We start from the raw sequence: 22,562 nt of genomic DNA, 5'->3' as shown, positions 1-22,562 counted from the left end.
AGCAGGTGATAGATTTCAGTGATAACATCCTTAATGAAGCACAGACCTCTCACATTTTCCTTGCTGATGTTCAGGTAGGACATTTTCTCCTGGATATTCAGGACAAATATGGTCTCCACTACCTCCAGCAACTTGACCTGCTCTGCATGGCCTCTGTTTATTCTTCAAGTCATTCTGTATTCCAAGGGAAATGCTTCCAGTGGTCTTTCACCGGCCACCTCACCCATGAGACATCTAGCAGGATTTGCCCCAAAAGTGTGTGGCAGCGACAGACACCATTTGAAGCTCTAAAGATCACTCATAGTATCCCCAAATTGGCACAAGTTGTCCCAATTTCTCTTCTGCAGTGCTCTAAACCGTGTGGTGGATATGGTCACATATTCAGATCCCAGTAGAAGCTTAGGCTGTAATTTATACTGTACAAGCCAGTCTGAGATCAGTATGTACTTTGATGGATATCAGTCATCAAGATCAAACTTCTGGCCCCAGTACACAATCATTTTCTTTCCTAGTTGGTAAGACAATTGAGATTTCCCACAACTGATGGAATTAGATACATTTGTGCAGGATCAACCATGTGTGCATAGGCATTGGTTATTTACATGGAGTTCCTGTCCGTACATAGTAAGCACCTGTTCCTGAGAAGGTTAATGGTATCCTTAAAAGAACAAAAGGACAGCACAGTACGGACAGCAACTTTGATTGACTTTGTCTTGCTGTAAAGTGCAATGCTTGCCGAAAATCATAAGTGATGAAACAACAGCATTCAACATAAAAACAATGTCATCCCCAAAGATTTATTTCATGGTATCAGGTGTAAAAGTGTCAACTATAGGGGGCTAACATTTCTTGCTGTCCAATATCAATTTAATACCCACATCTCCCTGTTGCAATAGTGCCTATGAAAGGCAGAGGAATAAAATGGGAGACAATACAAGGAAAATTGGCTTCTAATGTGAGCGTTGACTAAACTAAACTCATAGGTGAGCATGCTGGCTTGAGATCACTCCACTGTTGTACGCTGATGAGAGTTAAAGTGTGTTGTGCTTCTGAAGTCACCAACTTCTGTTTCCTCTATTATTTGCCAATGTCCAATTGTGTCCGAATTCCCCTGTTAAAGCTGGACGTCAATTTTTCTTTTAAATGTTACCGAAATCAAAATTATCTGAAATGTAAACTTCCTTTTATTGGTTTGTCAATCTGAAATATTATCCCATTTCATCCATATTGCCTCCTCCAAAATTCGGGGCAGGATTTTACGGGTTTGAGACTGCACGTTTGCGGGTGGCACAGAATTCCTTGGGTGGCCTTTGCGCCAACCTCATACCCACCCAGTTGTCTGTAACTTTCCAGGGAACGTTCATTGCCTCAGGTGGCCAATTCATACCACTTCAGGGCAGCTTCCCATCCAGTCTCAATTTTGAGGCCTGCAGGGAAGGTTTATGGGTGGGAGGGGTGATGCCAAGCAGGTCAAGCATTGCCTCCATTACTGACTCCCTTTCAAGATCAGGCGCAAACGTTCTCTCCCCAACTGTCCTTCTAATTAACCACTCAGCCCCCTCCCAAGGTCTGCCCGCGAGTCCTCGGACCTCCCTGTCTCCTGTAGGCCCTGCACTTTGATTTGGGGAGACTGCCTGCAGTCCCAGCAGTGACCACTGCTCCCGGTGGCAGCTGCTGAGATTGCAGAGCTGCCGGCCACTCGGATTCGCCAGCAGCTCTCCGAGACAGGGCTTCTGCCCGCGTGAGGGATGGAAGTCTCACCTCTGGCCCATTAACACTTCTGGCAGTGTTACCTGTCTGTGGGGCAGCCAGGATACCGCCAACTTCTCTGGTGATGGGGAAACTCCACCATTGGAAAATTTTTGCCTGGGTGCCATATGTATGAGAGAGTTACTAATAAAGCTGACAGAATTAATGAGGAAGCTCTTTACCCAGAGAGTGTTGTGTATGTCGAACTTCTGACACACAGATTGAGATGAGTAACATTAATACCTTGAAGAGGAAGGTAGATAGACACTTGAGAGAGACTGGAATAGCAGAAAATTTAAATAGAGTGAGATAGAGTGAGCTGAAGCAAGGCTGTAGGAGGTTCGAATGGAGCATAAACCATGACCTAGACCAATTGGGCTGAATGGCTCTTTCTATGCATTAACTGCTCTGTAATTCTGTTTAATTTTATGTAATTCTATAACTTAGGTGTTGTCTATCATTTATCGATACAATTGCAGATTAATGGCAATATTTTTACAGAGCTTGAAAAGAAACGCACCAAACATTTTAATGTAATTTGACTTAAATACGTGTTGAATTTGGATTTGATTTCAGTGAGCACCTCTAATTATCCTGATTTATTTTGCTGATAATCACACACAATGGAATCAAATCAAAAAAACGGGGATGGATTGACCGGAACTCAAAAAGAGGCAACTTTACGTGCATTGATTCAGCGCACAGGATATAGCTTGGTACAGGTAGGAGTTCAAAAACACCAGGACAAAAGAATTGCATTGATTTTTTTTTTAACCAGACCACTTCTCATTGGTGTATAAGAACTCAGGAACAAATACAGGCCCTTGAGCCCCTTGAGTATATTTTGCCATTAATTTAGATCATGGCGAATCAGGGCCTCAACCCTATTTACCTGCCTTATCTTCTTGTCCATTGCAGCTCTGCAATCTCAGCAGCTGCCACCGGGAGCAGTGGTCACTGCTGGGACTGCAGGCAGTCTCCCCAAATCAAAGTGCAGGGCCTACAGGAGACAGGGAGGTCCGAGGACTCGCGGGCAGACCTTGGGAGGGGGCTGAGTGGTTAACAAAAATCGATCTATCTCAGTATTAACAGCTCCAATTGTCCCGGGAGAAGAAGGTTCCTGGTTTTTCCAGGTACACCGTCTCAAAGCTAGCTCTTTGAAAACTGATAATGTCTTGAAAACTGGATATTTGTTTCAGCTGCCATGCAAGAATTTTTGTTTTTATTAGATGAGGAAAATTACCCACTGGCTTGCTGAACTAGTTGCTGCATCGGCATGGTGGCATGAAAACTAGTTATCGGCTTCACCCGTCTGCTTTCTCCTGTGCTCCAAGTGGCCTGAGCGACCCTTGACCTGGCCGAGCTCAAACTGCCCAACCCAAAAACTAGCACACTCCGAAATCTGGCACGGATCCGGCCCCAAGGTTGCCGGTTTTGAGACACTGTACCTGTCGGACTCCGTGGATGGGATTTTCCGGGGCCCTTCCAGCCAGCAGGATCTTCCGGTCCTGCTGAAGGTGACCCCCCCCCCCCACACCCCCGCCCCCACCCACCCCCCCTCCCCGGTCTCTGAAGCAGGTTCCCTGCTGGCGGAACAGATGAACCATGCAAACCACTGTAAACATCGGTGGGACCGGAAGATCCTGCTGTCAGCCAATGAAGATCAACCTTTGCCATCGGAAAACACACCACGGGGGAGGGGCAGAAAATCCCACCCTGTGTGTGAAAAAGCATTTCCTGATTTCACTCTGAATGGTCGAGCTCAAATGTAAAGATTATATTCAAACTTGATTCAATAGCCTGCATCATTAAATATGAACAGCCTATAATTTGTAAATGTTATTTCTGGAAAAATTGTACACAGGCAAGTTTGATCCACCTTCAATAATCATGGTCCGAAGCTAATTGATCCATGTGGTCCCATTTATTTTGCTTGACCAAATTTCCCCTACGATAACTTATACTGATGTGCTGAGGAGGACATGTTGAGTGAGGTAGAATTTACAGCAATTCAGAATATGACAGGGATCTGTTTTGATTTACCCTGATATTTTTTATCATCATTTTAACATTTGATCTGACGAAGCAGAACAAGTCGTTTATGAGGAATTAATGTTTCAAACAGAGTGGCCAAAACTTTAAGGAGCAAGATGAGTTTGAAAATTTTCTTCTTGGCCTAATTGCTAGAATGAAATGCATCAAGTGGACAAGCATCAGTAATTGCCGTTTATTCAAATATATTAAAGACAGCTCCATTTTTTTATCGGTTTAAAATCCCATGTTTTCTTTTCCAGTGCCAAAAAGCAGGAGAAAATTTGAGGGGAAATATTGGACCCTCAAATCACATATTGCTGACCCAATAATAAATCAAATCAGAACAGGAAGCAGATGTGATTATATTGGTGACAAACATAAACGACGGCTGTAAATGTGCTTTTTTTGTCCCCACTCGTTGAGATTTTAGAAAGTTTGATATTTGCGACAAAATGTGAAAGAAATCACGCTGAGGTGAATTACGCAGGACAGAACTGACACTTGGAATTAAGAAATAAAAGCCTGCTGTCAAACTTAATTTCTTTTCACCCTATTATCTAATTTCTACCTTGTGGCTTCATTATATGTTACTGAATTAAATGCTCTCTTTAATCTTCTGGCTGTAAATATCCATCAGTTCATCATATTGAAGCCATCTCCATGAGTCCTCGGACCTCCCTGTAATTAATATTTATAGAAAACTTATTTTTTATTCAAATATATGAACATGTGACTACCTGATCTCTCTCTCTCATTGCAGGAAAATGGACAAAGAAAATATGGGGGTCCCCCTCCAGAATGGGAAGGTCCAACTCCTGAGAGAGGCTGCGAGATTTTCATTGGCAAATTACCCCGGGATCTTTACGAAGATGAACTCGTACCAGTTCTGGAAAAAGTAATGCTTTATATCTGCTTTTTTTAAACTACTATGTGTATATTTGATTTGAAACAACAAGGATTTTCTTACAAATAACCAAACAAAGCTTGAAAAGTCTGAGATCTGGGACGAGATTTTAACTCACTCAGAAACCATTCACTTGAATGCAATTATCTGGATTTTTCATCAATGGATTGTTTTTTCAAGATTAAATTTAAAAATAAAATTAGGTCAGGCATTATCTTCTTTCAAATTACTGTTCAATTGCCTATACAAAGGAACATTTTTGTACCTTTTCCAGTGTTCACTGTCCCCTGCTTTAAGTCTCTCAGGTCTCCACCAACTTTCCTTGGTTTAATTATTAATAGTAAATTAGAGGGGATTTTCAATTTTAATGTTTCCTTCCTGTACAAGTACAGGTAAAATCATAAGTTCATGCTATGGGGGAATACCTGCTGAGATCTTTTTCCAAATTCCTATTTGGGTGGAATTTCCCCCCAAAAGGTGTCGGCTTCAGTCAAAAAAACGGCGTGTTTGAGAAACAGGCCGGTTTCCGGATGAGATCTTCCCACACTTTGCCAATTTTTTGAAGGGGGTTGTGTTTTGCCCGTCATTGGGAGGGGCAGTGCCTAATCATTCCGGCAAGCCTAAGCCACCGGCAGGAAACCCGCGGGCATTGGTGCGCGGCTGGCGAAGCAGAAGATCCTGCCAACAGAGAATCCCGCAGTGATTCTTTTTTTAAAAATATTTTTATTGAACATTATATATATAAAACAAATACCCCAAAAGAAAAACATGCCCACCCCTCTTCCCTGCTTCCCTGCCCCCACCTCACACCCACTTCAACATCTGATGCTGACCAATTCCTTGAAATGCATGTCAAATGGCTGCCATCTTATATAATAAAGATAGATTCTTAATCAGTAAGGGTTACGGGGAAAAGGCAGGAAAATAATGTGAGGAATGTCGTCGGATCAACCATGATCCTATTGAATGGTGGAGCAGGCTGGAGGGCCGAATGAACTACTCCTGTTCTTTATTCTTATGGTCTTTATCTTGACCCTCCTGTTTTTTTTTTTGATTCCCTTAGCTTGCCCCAACACAACCCCACCCCTCCCAACATGGCCGCCTTCCGCTTGTTGTTCAGTTTTGCTTTCACTGAGCACTGACCTTTGTTCTCCTATTAGCACATTCTGCTATCTTACCTTTATGCCACTTTTAACACTCTTCAGTCCTTTGAAGACTGAATACCCCCTTTGGCTTATGTCCATGACATCTTTGTCAAGTTCTCCGTAGCTCCGACCTAATCCAGAATTTCCGTTAATTGAATATTTATTGGTCATCAATAGCAACCAAGATCTCAATAGGTTAGACCGTAAGATTTAAGAACAGAATTAGGCCATTCAGCCCATCAAGTCTGCTCCACCATTCCATCATGGCTGATATGTTCCTCATCCCCATTCTCCTGCCTTCTCCCCATAACCCCTGATCCACTTAATAATCAAGATATCACCTTATTACTTAAAAACACCAGATTGTGCTTGAGGTGCTGTTACATACAAGGCTACAGACCAAGAGCTGGAAGGTGGAATTAGACAGAATAGTTCTTTCTTGCAACATAAGATCATATGAACTATGAGCAGAAGCAGGTAATTTAGCCTCTTGTGCCTCATTCACCGATTCATACGATCATGGCCTCAGCTCCTCCGTTCTGCCCAATCTCTGTAACCCATTACGAATAAAAATCTGTCCAACTCCTCCTTCAATTTACTCACTGTCCCAGCATCCACCACACTTTGGCGCAGCGACTTCCACAGATTCACAACCATTTGGGAGAAGTAGTTTCTCCTCATCTCTGTTTAAAATTTGTTACTCCTGATCTTGAGACTATGACCTCCTTCTAGAATGCCCCATGAGAGGAAGCATCCATTCCGCGTCTACTTTATCCACACCTTTTATCATCTTGTCTTCCTTCATTTGAACTCCGCTCATTCTTCTCAATTCCAGAGAGTATCAGCCTATACTGCTCAATCTCTCTTCATAAGACAACCCCCACATCTCTGGAATCAATCTAGTGATCCTCCAATGAACTGCCTCCAATGCAACTACATCTTGCCTCAAATAAGGGGACCAAACTGTGCACAATACTACAGGTGCGGTCTCACCAATGCCTTGTACAGTTGCAGCAACACTTCCTCACTTTTGTACTATTGGTGGCTGTGGAATTGTTATTTTGACACATGTCGCCAGTTGCTGGTGGTATATTCTCTCCTAGCAAAGCAACTGCAATTTCATGCATTAGTCTATCATTCTAGCAGATACAGTGAAGGCTGCATGGGCAGCTCATGGCCACCTTCAATAATTGTACACAGTTTCTAGAGACTGAGATATCTAGGCCACGATTCTCCGAGCCCACGTTGGGTCGGAGAATCGGCGGAGACGCGGGAAATTCCCCCCACGCCGCACCAACACCGGGACGCGATTCTCCGGTGACTGGAGAATGGGCCCGACGCCGGGCGGGGGCCATTGAAAGTATCCCCCGCAGCAATTCTCCGCGCATGACGGGCCGAGTACCCGCCGCGTTGCGCCGAGTCCCGCCAGCATGGTTTACATATGGTCCCACCCGGCAGGACCTCAGCGTTCTGGCTGCAGGGCCATCCTGGTGGGGGATGTGGGGGAATCCGACTCCAGGGGGGCCTCCACAGTGGCCAGGTCCGCGATCAGGGGCTACCAATCGGCGGGCGTGCTTATTCCAGGGGCGGCCTATGTTTCTCCACACCGGGCCCCTGCAGGGCCCCACCAAGTTGCCCGGGGGCTGGCGCTGGTTGTGTAGGGCCAGCTTTCGGCGCCGGAGCAGCGCACAGCACACTGCTGTCATGGGAGAATGACTGGGCCTGGGGGCCGGTTGATGAATTGTCGCTCGCGCCGGTTTTGAAGCCGGCGCAAACACTTGGCTGGGATTTCGGAGAATCCCGACACTAGTCTGTCACAAGGGTGTACCTTTCTATGCAATAATTGTGGGCAGAGAGCTGAGTGAAAGCAGTAAGTGGATTCAGGAGGGCTGACATTGCCCAGCACCTGTCTGACAGTGATAGCCTGACCGGCTTGACTCCCACAGGAAGTGGGAGTCAAAGAACATCCCTTTTCCCGTACTAGTAATAAGCTTCAGTGTGTGACTATTTTGACGTTAGCACAACAAATTAGATGGTGATTTATTTCATTGCTATTTGTTTTGGACATTGCTGTGCACAAAATGCCTGCTTGTTTTTGCCTGCAAACCAACTGCGACTGTAGTAAATAACATTAAAAAATTGTGATGCTATTGAAGAAAGAAAGAACATGCATACATATAACATTTTACTTGACCTCAGAATGTCCCAAGCGCTTTACCCGAACAAATACATTCTGATATGCAGACCAACGGTTTTTGACCCTCCCCATCCTCCCCTCCGGCGGAATCTTCAAGTCCTGCCAACGGCGCGTTCCCTGGTGCAAACGGTGCAGGGCATGCAAAACCCTGTAGATATCGGCAGGACCGGACGATCCTGCTGCCAGCCATTGACAGGTTATCTTTGGCACTTGAAAATATGGCATGGGGGGGGGGGGGGCTTGAAAATCCCGCCCATACTCACTGTTGTAATTTAGGAAACGTGGCAACCAATTTGTAACCAAGAAGCTCCCACAAACAGGTCAATAGCCAGATAATTTACTTTGGTGGTGTTGATTGAAGAATAAATATTGGCCAAGGCACAAGCGCAAAATGTCGAAACTTCTAATTTTTTCTGCCCAATTAACTTATGCTGCCTGCATTAGGAATGACTAGCCTGAATACAAATATTTCATCATTTTCTTGCTTCCTCCCTCAGATCGGAAAAATATACGAATTGCGGATGATGATGGACTTTAATGGCAATAATAGAGGATATGCCTTTGTATTGTTTACCAGTAGACAAGATGCCAAGAATGCAATTAAACAGCTTAATAATTATGAAATAAGGTTAGTTAATGACGCAGCTGAGATATACAAGCATGGTGTCAAGCAGTGCCTTGAATTTAAGAGTTGCATAACTCATACCAGCCATATCTTGTGTTTACTGAAGCTTTGGTAAATGTGTCATAAAGCAAACATAATGTGGATGAACGAACATTACAGATTCTCATATTATAGTAGCGTTTGCTACACCTTACATTGGGTAGCAAATGGCACCTAATCAACTCACCAGAACATAGAACAGTACAGCACAGTACATGCCCTTCAGTCCACGTTGTTGTGCTGACCATTTATCCTAATCCAAGATCAACCTAACCTACACCCCTTCAATTTACTGCTGTGCAGGGGCAAAATTCTCCGACCCCCCGCAGGGTCGGAGAATCGCCCGGGGCCGGCGAAAGTCCCGCCCCGCCGTGGCCAGAACTCTCCGCCACCCGAGAATTGGCAGGGGCGGGATTCACGCAACGCCGATTGGCGTGCCATCCGTGCCGATCGGCGAGCCCCCTGCGGCGATTCTCCGGCCCGCGATGGGCTGAAGTCCCACCGCTGAGAGGCCAATCCCGCCACCGTGGTTTCAACCACCTCTGGTAGCGGCAGGATTGGCGGCGAGAGGTCCCCCGGGGCCCTGGGGGGGGGGGGGCGCGGGGCAATCGGATGCCGGGGGTGCCCCCACGGTGGCCAGGCCCGCGATCGGGGCCCACCGATCGGCAGGCGGGCCAGTGCTGTGGGGGCACTCTTTTTCTTCCGCCGCCGCCACGACCTCTACCATGACGGAGGCGGAAGGGAACCCCCTAACGTGCATACGCCGGTGGTGATGTCAGCGGCAGCTGAGGCACCAGCGCATGCGCGAACCGGCGAAGGCCTTTCGGCCAGCCCCGACGCCGGCCGGCGAGCGTCAAAGGCCGTTGGCACTGGTTTTGGCGCCAGTCGGAATTCTCCGCACCTTTGGGGGCTAGGCCCGCGCCGGAGTGGTTGGCGCCACTCCGCTACACCGGGACCCCCTGCCCTGCCAGGTAGGGGAGAACCCAGCCCATGTGTCTGTCTAACAGTAGCTTAAATGTCCCTAATGACTCTGACTCCACCACCTCTTTTTTTTAAAATAGTTTTTATTGAAAAATTTTGAATTTATACATCGAACCATAATAAAATACCAACAATAACAATAATGATAGCAATCATAAGCATTCGCCCCTCCTTAATGAATAACACAACATATTAACAACAACTTAAATTAACACAATGTTAAGTTACATAACCGTAGCGAAAAAGAAATAGAAACTATTATAAGGAACACCCCCCCTTACCCCCTTACCCCCCCCCCTTCTCTCTCTCTCTCTCTCCCCCCCCCCCCCCCCCCCCCCGGTTGCTGCTGCTCTTGACCAAGATACCTATCTTTGAGCCAGGAAGTCCAGAAAAGGCTGTCACCGTTTATAGAACCCTTGTACTGATCCTCTCAGGGCAAATTTGACCCTTTCCAATTTTATAAATCCCGCCATGTCACTGATCCAGGTCTCCACACTTGGGGGCCTCGCATCCTTCCGCTGTAGCAAGATCCTCCGCCGGGCTACTAGGGACGCAAAGGCCAGCACACCGGCCTCTTTCGCCTCCTGCACTCCCGGCTCCACCACAACTCCAAAAATCGCGAGTCCCCACCCTGGTTTGACCCTGGATCCAACCACCCTCGACACCGTCCCCGCCACCCTCTTCCAGAATTCTTCCAGTGCCGGGCATGCCCAGAATATATGGGCATGATTCGCTGGACTCCCCGAACACATGGTGCACCTGTCCTCACCCCCAAAGAACCTACTCATCCTAGTCCCGGACATGTGGGCCCGGTGCAGCACCTTAAATTGGATGAGACTAAGCCTCGCACATGAAGAGGAAGAGTTGACTCTCTCCAAGGCATCCGGCCAAGTCCCGTCCTCTATCTGCTCCCCAAGTTCCCCCTCCCATTTAACCTTCAGCTCCTCCACTGACGACTCCTCCACCTCCTGCATTACCTTATAGATGTCAGACACCTTCCCCTCTCCGACCCACACCCCAGAAAGCACTCTGTCCATCGCCTCCCGCGAGGGCAGCAAAGGGAACTCCTCTACCTGTCACCTAGCAAACACCTTTACCTGCAAGTATCTGAACATGTTCCCTTGGAGGAGCCCAAATTTATCTTCTATTTCCCCCAGGCCCGCAAACCTCCCGCCAATAAACAGGTCCCTCAATTTACTGATGCCCACCCTTTGCCACCCCCTAAATCCCCCATCATTGTTCCCCGGGATGAACCGATGATTTCCACCCAATGGAGCCTCCATTGAGCCCCCTGTTTCCCCCCTATGCCATCTCTACTGTCCCCAGATTATTAGGGTCGCTGCCACCACCGGGCTCGTGGTATACCTCTTAGGAGAGAGCGGCAACGGCGCCGTTGCCAAGGCACCCAGGCTCGTACCTCTACATGACGCCATCTCCATTCTTTTCCACCCCCCCCCCCCCCCCCCCCCCCCCCCCCCCCCCCCCCCTCCATCACCCATTTACGCACCATTGACACATTGGCCGCCCAATAGTACTTCAAAAGGTTGGGCAGCGCCAGCCCGCCTCTATCCCTCCCTCGCTCCAGGAAAACCCTCTTCACTCTCGGAGTCCCATGTGCCCACACAAAGCTCAAAATACTGCTAGTCACTCTCCTAAAGAAGGCCCTGGGGATGAAGATGGGCAGGCACTGAAAGAGGAACAAGAACCTCAGAAGCACCGTCATTTTTTATATAGAATTTACAGTACAGAAGGAGGCCATTTGGCCCATCGAGTCTGCACCGGCTCTTGGAAAGAGCACACTACCTCCACCCTATCCCCATAACCCAGTAACCCCACCTAACACTAAGGCAATTTTGGACACTAAGGGCAATTTATCATGGCCAATCCACCTAACCTGCACATCTTTGGACTGTGGGAGGAAACCGGAGCACCCGGAGGAAACCCACGCACACACGGGGAGAACATGCAGACTCCACACAGACAGTGACCCAAGCCGGGAATCGAACCTGGGACCCTGGAGCTGTAAAGCATTTGTGCTAACCACTATGCTACCGTGCTGCCCATTTTGACGGACTGCACCCTCCCCGCCAACGACAATGGCAGCATGTCCCACCTCTTGAACTCCTCCTCCATCTGATCCACCAGCCTGGTGAAATTATGCTTGTGAAGAGTCCCCCAGCCCCTGGCCACCTGCACCCCCAGGTACCTAAAACTCTCCCCTGCCCTCCTAAGCGGGAGCCTACCAATTCCTTCCTCCTGGTCTCCAGGGTGCACCACAAACACCTCACTGTTGCCTAAATTTAGTTTATAGCCTGAAAAGGTCCCAAACTCAGCTAGCAGCTCCATCACCCCCGGCATCACTCCCACCGGGTCCGCCACATACAGTAACAGGTCATCGGCATACAACGACACCCTATGTTCCTCCCCACCTCGCACCAAACCTCTCCACCTCCCTGAATCCCTCAACGCCAACGGCTCGATTGCCAATGAAAACAACAAGGGGGACAGGGGGCAACCCTGCCCGGTCCCTCGGTAAAGCCGGAAGTACTCCGACCTCCTCCCATTCATGGCTACACACACCATCGGGGCCTCATATAGCAGCCTCACCCATCTAATAAACCCGTCACCAAATCCAAACCTCCCCAACACCTCCCATAAGTACCCCCGCTCCACTCTATCGAAGGCCTTCTCTGCATCCAGTGCCACCACTATCTCAGCCTCCCCCTCAATCGCCGGCATCATGATCGACTCCACCACCTCTGCTGGCAGTGCATTCCACGTACCCACCACTCTCTGTGTAAAGAACCTACCTCTGACATCTCCCCTATACCTTCCTCCAATCGCCTTAAAATTATGTCCCCTCGTGACAGCCATTTCCACCCTGGGGAAAAGTCTCTGGCTATCCACTCTATCCATGCCTCTCATCACCTTTACACCTCTATGAAGTCACCTCTCTGCCTTCTTCGCTTCAGTGAGAAAAGCCCTAGCTCCCTACACCTTTCTTCATAAGACATGCCCTCCAGTCATAGATCATAGAACCCTGGTAAAATTCCTCTGTACCCTCTCCAAAACATCCACATCCTTCCTATAATCAGGTGACCAGAATGGACACAATATTCCAAGTGTGGTCTAACTAGGGTTTTATAAAGCTGCAGCAAAATCTTGGGGTTCTTAAACTCAATCCCCCGTTAATGGAAGCCAACACACCATATGCCTTCTTAACAACCCTGTCACCTGGGTGGCAACTTTAAGGGATCTATGTATGTGGACCCCAAGATCCCTCTGTTCCTCCACACTTTCAAGAATCCTGCCTTTAACCCTGTATTCAGCATTCAAATACAACCTTCCAAAACAAATCACTTCACATTTATCAAGGTTGAACTCCATCTGCCACTTCTCAGCCCACCTCTGCATCCTATCAATGCCCTGTTGTAACCTGCAACAAACCTCAACACTATCTATAATTCGCCCAACCTTCGTGTCATCGGCAAACTTACTAACCCACCCTTCCACTACCTCATCCAAGTCATTTATAAAAACCACAAAGAGCAGAGGTCCCAGAACAGATCGTTGCAGGACACCTCTGGTCACCGACCACCAGGTGGAATACTTTCCATCCACTACCACTCGCTGTCTTCTTTTGGCTAGCCAATTCTGTATCCAGACAGCCAAATTTCCCTGTATCCCATGCCCCCTTCCTTTCTGAATGACCTACCATGGGGAACCTATCAAATGCCTTACTTAAATCCATATACACCACATCCACTGCCTGACCTTCATCAATGTGTCTCGTCACATCCTCAATGAATTCAATGAGCCTTGTGAGGCATGAACTGTCCCTCACAAAACCATGCTGACTATCTTTAATCAAACTATGTTTTTCTGAATAATCATAAATCTGGGGCGGGATTTTCCACCCCCCCCCCCCCCCCCCCCCCCGGGCCGTGTCGAAGAATCACCCGGGGCCGGCGTCAAACCCGCCCCCGCCGTGTCCCGAATTCTCCGCCCCCCGAGATTCGGCGGGGGTGGGAATCATGCCGCGCCGGTGGGCGGGCCCCCCGCGCCGGTCGGTGGGCCCCCCGCAGCGTTTCTCCGACCCGCGATGGGCCGAAGTTCCGCCGCTGACAGGCCTCTCCTGCCGGCGTGGATTAAACCACCTACCAGATCGGTGGGATAGGCGGTGCGGGCGGGTGCCGGGGTCCTAGGGGGGGCGCAGGGCAATCTGACCTCGAGGGGTGCCCCCACGGTGGTCAGGCCTGCGATCGGGGCCCACCGATCGGCGGGCGGGCCTGTGCCTGGGGGCACTCTTTTTCTTCCGCCTTCGCCATGGTCTTCACCATGGCGGAGGCAGAAGTGACCACCTCCCCTGCGCATGCGCCGGTATGAGCCAAAGGCCATTCATGCCAGCCGGCAGAGTGGGAACTACTCCGGTACGGACCTAGCCCCTCAATGTAAGGGCTTGGCCTCTAAAGGTGCGGAGACTTCCGCACCTTTGGGGCGGCCGATCGCCGGAGTGGTTCACGCCACTCCAACACGTCGGGACCCCCCGCCCCGCCAGGTAGAGGAGAATCCCAGCCCTTATCTCTCAGAATCCTTTCCAATATTTTGCTCACCACAGACATAAGACTGATGGGTCTGCAATTCCCAGGGATTTCCCTATTCCCTTTCTTGAATAGGGGAACAACATTCACCTCCCTCCAGTCATCTGGTACTACTCCAGTGGAGAGTGAGGACGCAAAGATCATCGCCAGTGGCGCAGCAATCTCCTCCCTCCCTTCCCATAGTAACTTTGGGTATATCCCGTCAGGCCCAGGGGACTTATCTATCCTGATGCTTTTCAAAATTTCCAGCACATCCTCCTTCTTAATATCAACCTGTTTGAGTATATTAACCTGGTTCACACTATTCTCATGAAAAACAAGGTCCCGCTCTCCAGTGAATACTGAAGCAAAATATTCATTTAAGGCCTCCCCCATCTTCTCAGACTCTAGGCGCAAGTTCCCTCCACTATCCTTGATCGGCCCTATTGTCACTCTGATCATCCTCTTATTTCTCACATAAGTGTAGAACGCATTGGGGTTTTACCTAATCCTTCCCACCAGGGCTTTTTCATGCCACCTTCCAGCTCTCCTCAGTCCATTTTTGAGATCCTTCCTGGCTACCTTGTAACCCTCTAGAGCCGAGTCAGATCCTTGCTTCCTCAACCTTACGTAAGCTTCCTTCTTCCTCTTGACTAGAAGCTCCACTTCTCTTGTCATCCGAGGCTCCTTCACCTTACCATTCCTTCCTGTCTCAGTGGGACAAAACTATCCAGCACTCGCAGCAAGTGCTCCTTAAACAACCCCAACATTGCTGTTGTGCATTTCGCCAAGAACAATTGTTCCCACTTATGCTCCTCAGCTCTTGTCTAATAGCAATATAATTTCCCCATTCCCAATTAAATACCTTCCCATACTGTCTGTTCCTATCCCTCTCCATGACTATGGTAAAGGTCAAGGAGTTGTGGTCACTGTCACCGAAATGCTCTCCCACTGATACATCTGACACCTGGCCAGGTCCGTTGCCGAGCAACAAGTCCAATATGGCCTCCCCCATAGTCAGCGTATCTACATATTGAGTCAGGAATCCTTCCTGTACACACCTGACAAAATCTGCTCCATCCAAACCATTTGCACTAAGGAGGTTTCAGTCAATATTAGGGAAGTTGAAGTCACCCATGACAACAACCCTGTTACTTCTGCACTTTTCCAAGATCTGTCGACCAATCTGTTCCTCTATCTCTGTGCTGCTATTGTGTGTGTGTGTGTGTGTGTGTGTGTATGTGGGGGGGGGGGGGGAGTTCTGTAGAAAACTCCCAATAAAGTGACTCTTCCTTTCTTGTTTCTGACTTCCACCCATACTGACTCAGTAGACAAACCCTCCTCAATGACTCCTTTTCTGCAGCTGTGGTGCACATCCTAATTAACAGTGCCATTCCCCCGCCACTTTTACCACCCTCCCTGTTCTTCTGAAAACATCTGAACCCCGGAACATCTAACAACCATTCCTGCCCCAGTAAAATCCATGGGCGAAATTCTCCGACCCCCACGACAGGTCGGAGAATAGCGGGAGGGCCTTCCCGACATTTTTCCCGCCCTCCTGCTATTCTCCCCCCCCCCCCCCCCCCCCGCCCAACTCCCGACACGAATCGCGTCCGCCGTTTTTTACGGCCGGCAGCGATTCACAGCTGTTCGATGGGCCGAAGTCCCAGCCCTTTACGCTGTTTTTACGAACGGCAAACAGACCTGGTCTGGCCGTTCGTAAAAACGGCGGGAACAACTCGCTTTTTATAACCATGGCACCGATTGGCACGGCAGTACCACGGCTGTGCCACGGGTGCCATGGGCCCGCGATCGGTGGGCACCGATCGCGGGCAGCGGGCCCGATGCCCGCGCACTATTTGTCCTTCCGCCGCCCCGCAGTATCCATTCGCGGGGCGGCTGAGGGGCATCCCGGCCCGCGCATGCGCGGGTTTCGCGCAAATACGCGATGACGTCATCCGCGCATGCGCGGGTTGGAGTCTTCCAATCCGCGCATGCGCGGCTGACGTCATATGACGCGAAATTCGTTAAGCCCGTGATGCCGGAGCTTGCGGCGTCGGGCTGCTAGCCCCGACCGGGGACCAGAATCGGTTCCCGGTCGGGAAGGGGCGCGCTGGCGTCAAACCCACCCGGGTTTGACGCCAGCCTTACGATTTCTCCCGTTTTGGGAGAATCGCGCCCCATGTCTCCGTAATGGCCAGAACATCGTAGTTCCAAGTACTGATCCATGTTCTAAGTTCATCTCCCTTATTCCTGACAATACATGCATTGAAACAGACACACTTTAACCCATTCCACTGAGTGCAACTTTTCCCTAGCAACTGTCTATCCTTCCTCACAGACTTGCTGCATACTGTTTCTGCCTGTTCATCAGCTACCCTATCCTTTGATTCATAGCTCTGGTTCCCATTCCCCTGCCAAACTAGTTTAAACCCTTCCCAAGAGCTTTAGCAAACCTCCTACCCAGGATATTGGTGCCCCTCCAGTTTAGGTGCAATCCGTCCTTCGGTTACAGGTCCCACCTTCCCCAGAATGTATCCCAATGATCTACATATGAAGCCTTCCCTCCTGCACCAGCCCTGTAGCAACGTGTTCAGCTGCACTCACTCTCTGTTCCTTGACTCACTTGCATGTGCCACCTGTAGCAATCCTGAGATCACTACTCTGCTTGTCCTGCTCTTTAGCTTCCAACCTAACTCCCTAAAATCACTTTTTAGATCCTCATCCCTTTTCTTAGCTATGTCGTTGATGCCTATGTGCACCACGACTTACGGTTTCTCACCCTCCCCCTGAAGAATCCTGTCGACTCGATCTGAGACATCCCTGGCAACCAGGAGGCTACATACCTCGTTCGCGACCACAGAATTTCCTATCCATTCCCCTAGCCATTGAGTCTCCTATCACTATTGCTTTTCTATTCTCCCCCCTTCCCTTTTGAGCCATTTGCCAGGCTCAGTGCCAGAGACCTGTCCGCTAGGGTCTTTCTTCGGTAGGTCATCCCCCCCCAACACCATTCAAAACTGTATATTTGTTTTGAAGGGGAACGGCCACGAGGGATCCCTGCACTGTCTGCCTCTTCGTTTTACTTACCCTGACTGTAACCCAGCTACCCTTGTCCTGTACCTTGGGTTTGGCTACCTCCCTGTAACTCTTCTCTATCACCCCTTCTGCCTCCCGGATGATCTGAAGTTCATCCGTCTCCAGCTACAGTTCCCTAACGCAGTCTCTGAAGAGCTGGAGTTGGGTGCACTTCCCGCAGGTGTAGTCAGCGGGGACACTGATGGTATCCCTCACCGCCCACATCCTACAGGAGGAGCATGCAATTGCCCTAGCCTCCATCCCCTCTGATCTGAATTCACAAAGAGATTTAAAGGGGGGAAAAAAGAAAAGATTAAACACCCGTTAGGCCCTTTTAAAATATATATCTATATATTTATATATATATTTATATATATATTGTTGCTCCTCTCCCAAGTGAACCCTCTAAAATTGGTGATTCTGCAAATGATACAATGATAGCTTGCTGCCCCCCCCAAAATAAACAAACACAAAAAATAAAAAAATGTTAAATTAAAAATTTTAAAACCCCAAAACAAACAACTCTTACCTTACAGAATGTAGCTGCCCTGTGAACCAGCTGCAACTCCGCCCTCCAACTCAGCTCCCAGTCAGCTGTACTCTCTGTAAACTCCCGGCTCCCTTGACGCTCTTTGAGGAAGTGTAGGAAACAAAATGAAAGGAACACCTTGCTCCCTCCTCACCTAACTCCCTCAGTCACCACACTCTCACTATAGCACTCAAATGCACCCAAATTCAGCACTACCTCAGTCACCACACTCTCACTATAGCACTCAAATGCACCCAAATTCAGCACTCAGTGCAAGCAAAGTCAGCACTGCAAGCTGGCTCACATTAATACTGTGGTCAGCTAAAAGAGAAAACAGGAATTTCTAATCAAAGTGATGTTTATTTTATTGCCTCACTGGTACAAATTTTAATTTTTGGTGACATCGTCTACAGGGCCCAGTCACCTATACATGAAGGAGTTTTTAACTTCCAAATACACTGCAAGTGGTATTGGGGATTGGCCTAAAAGCATGTGGAAAACTACTGGGAGTATGAGTTTTCCCATGTATGAAATTTTAACATATGACTTTCGGACCTGACGATTTCTTACCAAAATGCCAGCATGATAAGACCATAAGACATAGGAGCTGAATTAGGCCACTCGGCCCATCGAGTCTGCCCCGCCATTCAATCATGGCTGATATTTTCCTCATCCACATTCTCCTGCCTTCTCCCCATAACCCCTGATCCCCTTATTAATCAAGAACCTCTGTATTAAAGACACTCAGTGATTTGGCCTCCACAGCCTTCTACGGTAAAGTGTTCCATAGATTCACCAAGCTCTGGCTGAAGAAATTCCTCCTCATCCCTATTTTAAAGGATCAACCCTTTAGTCTGAGATTGTGTCCTCTGGTTCTAGTTCTTCCTGCAAGTGGAAACATCCTCTCCACGCCCACTCTACTCAGGCTTCGCAGTATCCTGTAGGTTTCAATAAGATCCCCCCTCATCCTTCTAAACTCCAACAAGTGCAGACACAGAGTCCTCAACCATTTTTCATATGACAAGCTCTTTATTCCAGGGATCATTCTTGTGAACCTCCTCTGGACCCTTTCCAAGGCCAGAACATCCTTTGTAAATAAGGGGTCCAAAACTGCTCACAATACTCCAAATGGGCCTGACTGGAGACTTATAGAGCCTCAGAAGTACATCCCTGCTCTTGTATTCTAGATCACTCAACATGAATGCTAACATTGCATTTGCCTTCCAAACTGTGGACTGAGCCTGCACTTTAACCTGAAGAGAATCTTGAACACGGACTCCCAAGTTCCTTTGGCTTCTGATTTCCTAAGCATTACCCCATTCCTCCTTCCAAAGTGCATAATCTCACACTTTTCCACATTGTATTCCATTTGCCACTTCTTTACCCACTCACCAACCTGCCCAAGTCCTTCTGCAGCCCCCCCTCCCACTGTCCCTCTACAGATCTAATTGACAGATTTAGTTTCCAGTCGGATGGGGAGTATTCAACAGGGGGCCACAGGACTGAGGTGGATACTCCAAACCCCAACCCTGGCAAGGGGGGAGGGTTGCCCAATGATGGGGGTTCTGATCCTGAGCTCTGGGGATCTAACCTGGGTTGGGAGATGGAGTTCTGATGATGGGGAACTTTCAGGAAACTGGAGGAAGCACTTTAGCTTTTACCACTTGCTATGCTGTCCGCACCTTGTTGGAGCTGCCCTGGTTACTGATCGGGCTCAAGACCGGTCACAGTTAAATCAGCAAAGCAGGTTAACTGCAAGGCTTTCTTCCACATTAACATATTTAACCCACTGCCTGGGTGAGGGTTATCCTGCTTCAGCAGTACCAGAAACCAGTGTGTTGGAGCAATCTTCCCTATGCACTTGGAATTTCTTTTTTTTAATTTAAAGTACCCAATCATTTTGTTTTCCAATTAAAGGGCAATTTAGTGTGGCCAATCCACCTACTCTACACATCTTTGGGTTGTGGGGCAGTGACTCGGGGCTGGGACTGAACCCGGATCCTCAGTGGCGTGAAGCAACAGTGCTAAGCACTGCACCACTATGCTGCTCCCCTCCCCGCACTTGAAATGAAAATGAAATGAAAATCACTTATTGTCACGAGTAGGCTTCAATGAAGTTACTGTGAAAAGCCCCTAGTCGCCACATTCCGGCGCCTGTCCGGGGAGGCTGGTACGGGAACCGTGCTGCTGGCCTGCTTGGTCTGCTTTCAAAGCCAGCAATTTAGCCAAGTGAGCTAAACTTGGAATTTCTATCCATTTAATCACCTGACCCACACCCACATATACTCAACAACCCCCCCCCCCCCCCCCCCCATGGAAAGTTTTAACTGTTAGTCACATGCTAGATCCTTGTACAGAAAAGCTGACATATCCAAAAGCATTAACAGACACTCATCCCGATACACAGGTTGGAGAATGGTCTCAGAGTTGTGAAGCCAGTGTCGTGTTTACTAGCAAGAGCAGTTTGTAGACCGGAACCTGAATTTTGATATTCGTTTTCACACACTCTTGGACTTAAATTTATTTAAGTGCAACTAATACCTACCTGCATTTATTCAAGCTCTGTTTATTGCCTGCTGGCATCATTGGCTGACACCACAGCTTGAAGAATGCCAACTAACAGATGAGAGCTGAAACTGAAGGGTTAATTATCCAAATCCTGTTGGGAATCTCACCCAGCAGTATCGGAACTTTACAGGGCCAGCGAATTAGCCTACTGAAATGCTTCCGGTTATTCTGTGTCACTTTTGTCAGAGTTCACTGCGAGTGTCCGGACACTGGTTTTGCTGAGTAAAGATTCAATGGCCTTGCCCCGCCCCCCCCCCCCCCCCCCCCCCCCCCCACCCCCCGCAATGTGAAAGAAGATTAAAGAAACAATTGTACATACACACATGCTGTGAATTAAGCTGTAAAGCAAAATCAAAATATAGATACATTACAGTGCTAAGAATAGAAACTGTTCCACTGGTGCTGGGTTGATTACCAGAGGACATTCATTTTAGATAATCGATAAAAAGAACCAGACAGGAGACGTGGAGGATTTTATTTGATGCCATTATTTGCATCCACTGCCTGAAAGGATTGTGGAAGTACATTTAATGGCAAATATCAAAAGAGAATTAGATTTATATTTGGAGAGGAAAATGGTCAGGGGAGTGTGGTGAAAGAGCAAGGGTGTGAAGATAATTGGATAAATGATTGGATAAATCAGCAGAATGAAATGAAAATCACTTATTGTCACGAGTAGGCTTCAATGAAGTTACTGTGAAAAGCCCCTAGTCGCCACATTCCGGCGCCTGCCCGGGGAGGCTGGTACGGGAATCAAACCGTGCTGCTGGCCTGCTTGGTCTGCTTTCAAAGCCTGCGATTTAGCCCAGTGAGCTAAACCAGCCCCTATGGGCACGATGGGCTGAATGTTATCCTCCTGCGATGTAAGATTCCATGAAGAAAATTTGCCTGGTGATCCGTAACCCAGGTCTCTGCTTTCCCTGCAGAAACGGCCGGCTCCTGGGTGTGTGCGCCAGTGTAGACAATTGTCGGCTGTTCGTTGGTGGGATTCCTAAAACAAAGCGAAGAGATGAGATTTTGGCCGAGATGAAGAAGGTGACAGAAGGGGTCGTTGATGTGATTGTGTACCCCAGCGCGGCAGACAAGACCAAAAATCGGGGCTTTGCCTTTGTGGAATATGATAGTCATCGGGCTGCGGCTATGGCAAGGCGTAAATTGTTACCAGGTTTGAAGTCTTTTTGTAGCATGTTTCTGCAAAGGGCAATTGCGAGATAAGCTGAGATCTATCCCAGGATCTCATATTAATGTTAATGTACTTATACAGTGTGATAATCTCTCTGAGTTAAAGTAACTGCCACGAATGTTGATTTTAATTTTGTTTGACTCAATACTAATTGATAAAGTTATTGTGGAGCCACTTTTAAAATGGAAAATGTTGTTAAATGTCAAAATATTTGTGCACAGATACCATATTGTAGGATTTGCAGACATGCACTGTTACTTTAAAGATTTCAATGATAAAGTATAAACATAACAGCTAGCTGATCATAGCTAGATTGACAACAGGACAGTACTATCTGCTTCACAGCCCCGGATAAGGAGGAGGAAGCTCTCCAACCGAGGCTCCCATTCCTGATTGATAAACAATGCAAGCCACGGCCTTCCCCATTTGTGGAATCTTTCTGAAGCCCTATCCTGCAATTTACACAAATCTAGTAAGTGGTCAATAGCCACCAATCTTCCCTAGTTAGTAGCCACTCCACAAACTGTTCCTGACTGTTCCAAGTGCAGAGTGGTGGAGCAGTGGCAATAAAATTCGGGTAGGGGTTAAATTTGGCATGTCATTCAGCTGCAGCTAGTAAGTGGGAGATGCTTTCAGTGTCTCACTCTGCGCAATTCGAAAGTTCATCGCTTAATCTCACTCAATTGCTGAGAATGAGCGTAAAACCAGCTGAACAATGATCAGGTCAATCTGAGCCAGGGCCAGCTTTTGGCTTCATTTAGCTGCACTGTAGCTTATTGGGCAAGGGCTATTGTTTCACTGCAATCTGGGAAAGTGAAGATCACAATGCAAAATTGAAAGGTTTCACGCTGGAAAAATACAGTGTTGTGAATTTCTCTCCTTTTCATAGAATTTACAGTGCAGAAGGAGGCCACTCGGCCCATCGAGTCTGCACCAGCTCTTGGAAAGAG

General features: G+C 48.2%; 1 protein-coding gene across 7 annotated transcripts in view; it reads left to right on the top strand.

Moving 5' to 3' along the window:
- Positions 1–22,562, top strand: part of a1cf (apobec1 complementation factor) — a 53,677-nt gene that overhangs the window by 5,641 nt on the left and 25,474 nt on the right. For 5 of the 7 annotated variants that reach the window (XM_038773112.1, XM_038773108.1, XM_038773107.1 and 2 more), the window contains exons 2-5: positions 2,326–2,471; positions 4,544–4,678; positions 8,527–8,657; positions 21,356–21,594. In XM_038773112.1, coding sequence (XP_038629040.1) covers positions 2,373–2,471; positions 4,544–4,678; positions 8,527–8,657; positions 21,356–21,594 — 604 coding nt within the window. In that variant the 5' untranslated portion in view covers positions 2,326–2,372. Of the gene's footprint in view, positions 1–2,325; positions 2,472–4,543; positions 4,679–8,526; positions 8,658–21,355; positions 21,595–22,562 lie in introns of those variants that run through there. The other 2 variants (XM_038773114.1, XM_038773110.1) reach the window with 2 other exon arrangements.

The sequence above is a fragment of the Scyliorhinus canicula genome, chromosome 16, assembly GCF_902713615.1.
Source record: "Scyliorhinus canicula chromosome 16, sScyCan1.1, whole genome shotgun sequence".
Taxonomy (NCBI): Eukaryota; Metazoa; Chordata; class Chondrichthyes; order Carcharhiniformes; family Scyliorhinidae; genus Scyliorhinus; species Scyliorhinus canicula.
Note: the sequence above shows the minus strand (reverse complement) of the source record. Positions and strands in the feature narration are given on the sequence as shown.